The sequence below is a fragment of the Mandrillus leucophaeus genome, unplaced genomic scaffold (genome assembly GCF_000951045.1).
Source record: "Mandrillus leucophaeus isolate KB7577 unplaced genomic scaffold, Mleu.le_1.0 Scaffold307, whole genome shotgun sequence".
NCBI lineage: Eukaryota > Metazoa > Chordata > Mammalia > Primates > Cercopithecidae > Mandrillus > Mandrillus leucophaeus.
In genome coordinates, this window is record NW_012103221.1 from 3262842 (window position 1) to 3271723 (window position 8882).

The 8882-nt window shown below is 38.5% G+C and overlaps 1 protein-coding gene across 1 annotated transcript in view; it reads right to left on the reverse strand.

Annotated features, from left to right (window-relative positions):
• The window catches only part of KIAA1841 (KIAA1841 ortholog), an 83783-nt gene that overhangs the window by 58943 nt on the left and 15958 nt on the right, over nucleotides 1-8882 (reverse strand). Inside the window, exons 6-8 of the mRNA XM_011987328.1 lie at nucleotides 7979-8217; nucleotides 3683-3741; nucleotides 1875-2035 (exon numbers count right to left, since the gene is read on the reverse strand). Of these exons, the coding sequence (XP_011842718.1) occupies nucleotides 1875-2035; nucleotides 3683-3741; nucleotides 7979-8217 (459 nt within the window). The remainder of the gene's footprint in view (nucleotides 1-1874; nucleotides 2036-3682; nucleotides 3742-7978; nucleotides 8218-8882) is intronic.

The window sequence follows — 8882 nt, forward strand, 5'->3', positions numbered from 1 at the left end:
TGTGCTACTGATACAAGGATAGACAAAGAAATCAACAGAACAAAAAGGACAATTCAGAAACATATAGTAAACGTACCACTGCAATTCAGTGGGGGAAAGGATGGTCTTTTTAACATATGGTATTGTGTCAACTAGATATCTATTCGAGAAAAAAAGAAAATGAACCTTGACCCCTACCTCATACCATATAAAAAAATTAATTCAAGATGAATAACAGAAAAACATAGGACAATGTCTTCACCACTTTTAGGGAGGCAAAGATTTATTGAACAGGACATACAAAAAAAGTATGGTCTCATCCAGTTCCATGGTTTCAAATCTCATCTACTCTTAACTTTCTATTTTAAGTCCTGACCTTTGACCTAAACTCCAGACTAATATACCCAAGTATCTACTTGTCATGCTACTTGAATGTCCAAGAAGTATGTTAAATAATCTCAAAAAGACCTAAATCTATCCTTGATTTCCCTTACCCCATTCCTTCCCCTCCCAGTGTTTCCTTTCTCCATTAATAGCACTACCATCCACTTAGTTACTCAAACTGAAAACCTAATAATTATCCTGGAATCCTCTCTCTTCCCACATCATTACATTCATAAATCTAACAACTGAGTCCATCTACTTCTTTCCAGCTCTGCTGTTTCTACCCTAGTGCAAACCCTTTCATTTCTCAACAGACTACTACACCAGCCTCTGAACAGGTCTCCTTGCTTCTTAAATCCCTAACATCTATTCTCCACATAGCAACCAAAATGGTCTCTTAAAAACAAATCAGATCACGTCACTCCCCTGCTTCCATTCACACCTAAAGTATATCCTCCTGGCTATGACCTAAAGAGCCCCTAAATGATATAACCACTGCTGACCTCATTTCATACCACTTTTCCCTTTATCTAAGGTATGTTTTAATAATTTTTAGTTTTTTAGAAAAGGGTCTCACTATATTGCCCAGGCTGGAATGCAGTGGCTATTCACAGGGATAACAGCAGTGCCCTACAGCTTTGAACACCTGCCTCAAGTAATTATCCCACCTCAGCCTCTTCAGTAGTATCTTCATAATTAACATAATTCACTATCACTATATATTCATATGTCCATTATACAAAGTAACTAATTACTAATTTTTATCTTGAGCCATTGGCTCTGGATAAATTTTACTTCACTTTACTTACTTCATTTAAAATAAAATAGAAATATATTTCTAAATATATTCTAAAAATAGAGTATTTTGGCCAGGCATGGTGGCTCACACCTGTAATCCCAGCACTTTGGGAGGCCAAGGCGGTTGGATCGTTTGAGCCCAGGAATTCAAGACCAGGATGGGCAACGTGGCAAACCCCCATCTCTACAAAAAATACAAAAATTAGCTCTGCATGGTGGCGTGTGCCTGTGGTTCCACCTACTTGGACTGAGGTGGAAGGATCACTTGAGCCTGAAGGTGAAAGTTGTGGCTAAGATCTTGCTACTGCACTCCAGCCTGGGCAACAGAGAGAGACCATCTCAAAATAATAATAATAAGCTAACTATAAATGAAAAGAGAGAGTAAAAATTAATTTCAAAAACTGGGCAACTTTGTTGCCTGGGAAACAAAGTGAGACCCTGTCTCTACAAAAAGTTAATTTTTTTCTAAGTTAGCTGGGCATGGTGGTACACGCCTGTAGTCCCAGCTACTTCGGAGGCTGAGGTAGGAGAATCACTTGAGCTCAGGAGGTTGAGGCTACAGTGAGCCAAGATTGCATCACTGAACTCCAGCCTGAACAATACAGTGAAAACTTTTCTCAAAAAAAAAAAAAAAAAAGAATATTTCACTACATGAAACAAATATATTTCTTTTAACAGGAATATTAGGTTTAAAATTAAATTTTTGAAATTACCTTCTAAATTTATCTTTTTTGTCCTTTAAATCATCAACTTCATTGTGTGTGAACAGATCAGCTATACGTGTGAGAAGATTTGCATTAATACAGTTCATGTTGCATGGGGTAGCTACTATGGCATTCATATTTTTGTGGCAATACTGAATACACTGTTCAACCTAAAAAATCACAGAAAATAAATGTTGAAAATAGTAGCATGTAGGACAATGTCATAGCAATACCTTTCAAAGATAAAATTCATCAAAAGTCTAACCCATATATTGCTAGGTACTAACTGGGATTTGCCTATTTGACTTAATCTATACTGTTCCAAAGGCAATCCAGCAGGTCAAATTTGTAACAGCATATATACATACCTAAAAAATTATTTTCAACCTTCTTTAGAATATTTCAAATAATAATAATGAATCTTTTAAAATTGTGGCAGGTATAAATTTTAGTCTAAAAACTCAAGTGTACAGAATATGTAACTACTTTTTTTTTTTTTTTTTCTTCCTGAGATGGAGTCTTCTGTCACCCAGGCTGGAGTGCTGTGGCACAATCTCAGCTCACTGCAACCTCCACCTCCTGGGTTCAAGCAATTCTCCTGCCTCAGCATTCCTAGGCTCACAGGTGCCCGCCACCACGCCTGGCTAATTTTTGTATTTTTAGTAGAGACAGGGTTTCACCATGTTGGCTAGGCTGGTCTTGAACTCCTGACCTCGTGATCCACCTGCCTTGGCCTCCCAAGTGCTAGGATTACAGGCGTGAGCCACTGTGCCGGGTCTGTAACTTCTTATAATTAAACTTAGTTAGAACTTTAAGCCTCCTTTTCCCTGGGTGTCAGAAACAAAATTTCAGTCAATTCAGAATTTTCACTTATGGTGGGTTTGCTCTCTTCCTTACATCCTCTCTCTCTCCAACCTGAGGTATGTTTATTTACTTTAAAAGTAAAGAGAGGATAATCATGTATTCTTCCAAATATTTATGCTTACAGCATAAAAATTATCCTTTAGGGCTTAGATTTCAAAATTCAAAGGTTTCAAAAATTTCAAAACTCAAAAACTCATTTAGTCTCTGCTTTTTTTCCGTAACCCTTCCCTGAAGCAACTGATACCAGCTGGGCTAAATGGGGAAGAGCTAAGGAGTAGAAAGAATACAGGTAATTGGCCAGGCATGGTGGCTCACATCTATATCCCAGCACTTCAGGTGGCTGAGGCAGGAGGATCACTTGAGCCCAGGAGTTTGAGACCAGCCTGAGTAACATAACAAGACCACCTCACCCCATCTCTATTTAATTTAAAAAATAAAAGAATACAGGGACTAGTACAAACCCCGAAGAGTCAAATAAATAAACTTCACATCTGCTAATATAGAAAAGGAGCGTTCTGGCTGTGTGTGGTGGCTCACACCTATAATTACAGCATTTTGGGAGGCCAAGGCAGGTGGATTGCTTGAGATTAGCAGTTCGAGACCAGCCTGGGCAACATAGCAAAACCCCGTCTCTATAAAAAATAGAAAAATTAGCCGGGTGTAGTGGCATGCGCCTGTAGTCCAAGCTACTAGGGAGGCTGAGGTAGGAGGATCACTTGAGCCAGGGAAGCAGAGGTTGCAGTGAGCTGAGATCATCCCACTGCATTCCAGCCTGGGCGACAGAGAGAGACTCTGTCTCAAAAAAAAAGAAATTATACTCTTGAACTAACAATTTTTTAATTTTTTTTAATTAACAATAATTTTAATAAAGTGTCTCAGAATTTTTGAGATACTTGAAGGAAAAGAAAGCATAAGTGAACAGAAGCACTTTGATTTTTTAAGTCAATACTTACCAGTGAATCCATTTTTAAAAACTCTGAAGAAATAAGAATTGAAATGACATTTCCTGGCTCTAAAAAAAAAAAGAAAGAAATTAGATTATCCTTTTGATGAGTACCCCAATCTCCTCTGAACAGGCTCCTTCTCACCTTAAAAGAGGACATTACTGTAACAAGAATAATTTAATATAACCTTATTATAGCTTATGGGTTAGATACACAAAATAAAGAAAATTCAATGTTAAAACTTAGGTTATGGAGAAAATGCACAATAAATTTATTCTGGTGTTGGATTCATATAAAGTAAAAGACTCCAGTTAAAGATATGACATATGCAATCTTCTCCTTGACTAAATCAGGGAAAAGATAATTGAGACTATAATTAATTGCATACACAAGTAATAGAAAACTTTTTAAATGATTAATGAGAGCATTTGTTATTAAACTCTTTAAAAAGAGTTCAATGCTTGTTATGAACAAATATTTAATTTTAAAAGATTCTGAAAGATAAAAAATTTACTACTGCAGAGTACTAAACTTACTTCCTAAAGGCATAATGAGTGAGCTTTCAGGCATACAGAAAAGGAGATGCTGCCTGATGCTGTAGTTTAGCAAACCTGTCCTCTCCCATGAGGTATGTTTAAGGAAAGAAAACTGTGTTTTGCATCATTACAGTACTAAGACAATTCTAAATAAACGACTAAGCAGACAATAGTTAAAATAAGTAATCCCAATCTGTCTCTTTAAATAACAATTCTAGATTCAAGGCTTTTTTTTTTTTTTTTTTTTTTGAGAGGGAGTCTCACTCTGTTGCCAGGCCAGAGTGCAGTGGTGCAATCTCTGCTCACTGCAACCTCTGTTCCTGGGTTTAAGAGAGTCTCCTGCCTCAGCCTCCCACGTAGCTGGGACTACACTTGTTCACCATCACACCCAGCTAATTTTTGTATTTTTAGTAGAGACAGAGTTTCGTCATGTTGGCCAGGATGGTCTCCATCTCTTGACCTCGTGATCCGCCCGCCTTGGCCTCCCAAAGTGCTGGGATGACAGGCGTGAGCCACCGCGCCCAGTCAAGTCTCTTAAACACAAATGGTGAAGGGAGGAAGCAGCTGGTGAAAAAGCTCCCAGTTAGGAACCAGTGGCTGGATTATTAGAAATGTAATTAAGCATTTTGGTAGTTTTCCTGGTTAGAAGACTTTTTTTTTTTTGTAAATATTTACATTTATAGCCACTGATTTAAGGTAAAGATAACAGAATGACTAGCTTTGCTGCATTTCTTTTTTTCTTTTTTGAGACAGTCTCGCTCCTTCGCCCAGACTGGAGTGTAGTGGCGCGATCTCGGCTCACTGCAACCTCCGCCTTCCGGTTTCAAGCGATTCTCCTGCCTCAGCCTCCCGAGTAGCTGGGACTACTGGCGCCCTCAACCACGCCCGGTTAATTTCTGTACTTTTAGTATAGACGGGGTTTCACCATGTTAGCCAGGCTAGTCTCGCCTCCTGACCTCAGGTGATCCGCCCACCTCGGCCTCCCAATGTGCTAGGATTACAGGCGTGAGCCACAGAGACCGTTTTTTTTTTTTGTTTTTTGTTTTTGTTTGTTAGTTTGTTTTTTAAATTGAGACAGAGTCTCGCTCTGTCGCCAGGCTGGAGTGCAGTGGCACAATCTCTGCTCACTGCAACCTCTGCCTCCTGGGTTCAAGAGATTCTCCTGCTTCAGCCTCCCCGAGTAGCCTGGACTACAGGCACACACCACCATACCAGGTTAATATTTTTTGGATTTTTAGTAGGGACAGGGTTTCACTATGCTGGCCAGGCTTGCTGCATTTCTTTTACCTTTACTACACTCTACATGTTTTGACTTTTATTTAACACATACATATTATAGCTGGTTAGTCTGGAATCTCTGGATTCTGGCTGAAATTTTTGATTTAGCAATCTTGTAATTTTTATTTAAGGACCACTAGAAATCTCTCCTATTAATGTGGTCACTAAATAATACAATAAATTACTAACTTTTTTCAAAAACTTTTACACTGTCGGCATAGATATATTTTCCAATAAGAGTTCTATTTTAATACTACTGTAAATAGCAATTCTAGTGCACAGAAAGACTATTAAACCACAAGTGTGATCATACAAGTGTATGCCCATTGAAATATTACTCAGTAATTATTCTCATTACAGTAATTCTACTAGTAATACTAGTAGTATGCTATCATTTAGAACACTGGTTCTTGAACTTTTGATCTGAGAACCCCTTTACAAACTTAAAAACTGAGAATCCCAAAGGGTTTTTCTTTATGTGGGTTGTATCTGCCAGTATTTATCACATTAGAAATTAAAATAGAGAAAATAAAAAAATATGAATTCATTTACAAAGAACAAAAAACCTATCACATGTTAACATATTTTTATTAAAATAACTACGTTTTGTTTTTTTTTAGGAAGGGTCTCACTCTGTCGCCCAGGGTGGAATGCGGTGGTGCAATTTTGGCTCACTGCAGCCTCTACCTCATGGGCTCAAGCAATTCTCATGCCTAACCCTCCCAAGTAGCTGGGATTACAGGTGGGCACCACCGCGACAAGCTAATTTTTGTATCTTTAGTAGAGACGGGGTTTTGCCATGTTGGCCAGGCTGGTCTCGAACTCCTGGCCTCAAGTGATCCACCCACCTCAGCCTCCCAAAGTGCTGGGACTACAGGTGTGAGCCACCATGCCTGCCTAAAATAACTACCTTTTCTAAAATGAAAAATATTAGGCCAGGCGCCGTGGCTCACGCCTGTTATCTCAGCACTTTGGGCAGCTGAGGCGGGCGGATCAACTGAGGTCAGGAGTTTGAGACCAGCCTGATAAGGCAAAACCCTGTCTCTACTAAAAATACAAAAATTAGCCAGGCGTGGTGGCATGCGCCTATAATCCCAGCTACTCGGGAGGCTGAGGCAGGAGAATCACCTGAACCCAGGAGGCAGAGGTTGCAGTGAGCTGAGATCACGCTGTTGCACTCCAGCCTGGGTGACAGAGCGGACTCTTTCTCAACAAGAACAAAAAATAGAGTGAAGAGTAGCACTGTTTGACATTTTTTGTAAATCTCTTTAATGTCTGACTTAATAGAAGACAACTGGATTCTCATATCTGTTTCTGCATTCAATTTGTGGCTAGCCTTCTTTGATGTTACACCAAACTTGACAAATAGTAGTTTCTTAAAGGTTAATTGCAATGGTATCTGAATTGTGTCAGTGAACTTTTCTGACTGTTAACAACAAAATTATCTAATTTATCTTGCACTTTGCATGAATCTTTCACCCATGTGTGACTTTTTGAAAATAAAATGCATTGGTCATTTGGAAAATGTTGGCTCAGTGAATTATACAGATATTCCAAATGTTGAAATACTTCATTGCACAATACATTTAAAAATCACAGTCATTAATATGATCACCAATCTCATCAGAAAAGTCAAGTATTGAGAAGCCTTCTGTCAAGCACATGGAAGCAGGTAAGTTTTCCAAAACTGTAATTCTCACTCGAAACCCTGAATTTTGTCACTGACAGCAGGTGACAAATGCTTTCAGCTTTAAGTGAAGAGCTCATTTTCAAGAAAATGTCTGCCAAATACCTAAGTCTGAATTACCATTATTTCTCTGTCAGTTGTTCTCTCAAGTAAAAATGGTTTTCAATTTTTAAAAGAGCAGCTAATCTACTTCAGGACTGAAAACAATCACACAAGTACTTTTCCTCAGGAGAATCATATGTTGTTGGTGTGTAGCAGACGTGGACTTTCCATTTCATCACAGTAAAGAGATGTATACTCAATGGTCAAGATTTAATAAAATTAGTAATTTTACTGCTTCACCAAGGACATTCTTAAGTGAAACTAGATTTTTTCTTATTAACTATGCAACTATGTACTTACTACTAGTACAGTTTGGTGCCCCTGCCTTGATCTTGTCTAAAGCTTCAACAGTTTTACCCACTATTGCTTTGGTACCATCTGAGCAACACAGTGAGAAAGTCAAGTGACATCTTGGTATTATTATGCAAACGTTTTGACCTTGTAGACACCCTAAAAGGGTCCCTAGTATCCCACTGGTCCATATACCATACATTGTGAACTGCTGATCTAGAGATCTGTTTGTTTGCCATAAATTTACTATAATTTTCTAAAGATGAGATTATCAGTTTCCTAAAAGGCTGTTAGTAATATGAGCATAAACACTGGTGTCCAAACGATTTTCCATATTTCACTTTTGGCTTGAAGAAACTACCGGGTGACACACAAATTTCACTACAAAATAAGCAACAGATTGTTTTTTACCTAAAGTGGGCATCTCACAATCTTTATTCTCCTCAGTGTTCCTTTTAACATATTTTATCAACCAGTTGAAAATGTGAACGTCACAATGAACTGAAATGTCCACCTCTTCCCAGCGCTGGGCATCCATAGATAAATATTCAGCAAAGTACTTCATTTCTGATATCAAAAGATCTCGCGGGCAAGTAAAATCTTCTTTCAAGTTTTTTGCTTCATCACACACATGGATCACCATGTTTGGCCTTCATAAAAAATGTTACACAAAAATGCAATTATTAGAGTTTTAGAAAAGGAGCCAAGAATACTGACATTTAGTGAAGGGAAGAGAATAAGATGTTTTTGACAATTCTGACCACCAATCAGTTTTATAGGGTCTTGACATTTTTCAAGTGTCTTGCAAGCCTGATCATCTCTTAGATTATGACTAATTTTAGCAAATTACTGATGTAATAAAACAAATAAAATATTGTTACTACAGGACTAATAATTTACACAGTTTGAAATTTATTTTTCAAGTTATACATTAAAAATAAAGTTTATGGCCATGTGCAGTGGCTCGCACCTGTAATCCCAGCACTTTAGGAGGCTGAGGCGGGCGGATCATGAGGTCAGGAGATCGAGACCATCCTGGCTAATATGGTGAAACCCTGTCTCTGCTAAAAATACAAAAAATTAGCTGGGCATGGTGGCAGTGCCTGCAGTCCCAGCTACCTGGGAGGCTGAGGCAGGAGAATTGCTTGAACCCGGGAGGCGGAGGTTGCAGTGAGCCGAGATGGCTCCACTACACTCCAGCCTGGGCGACAGAGCAAGACTCCGTCTCTAAATAAATAAATAAAGTTTATAAAAATAGTACCATTTCACAAAGAAAAATTAACCAACACACTCTAATTCCTGTGAGGAACATAAA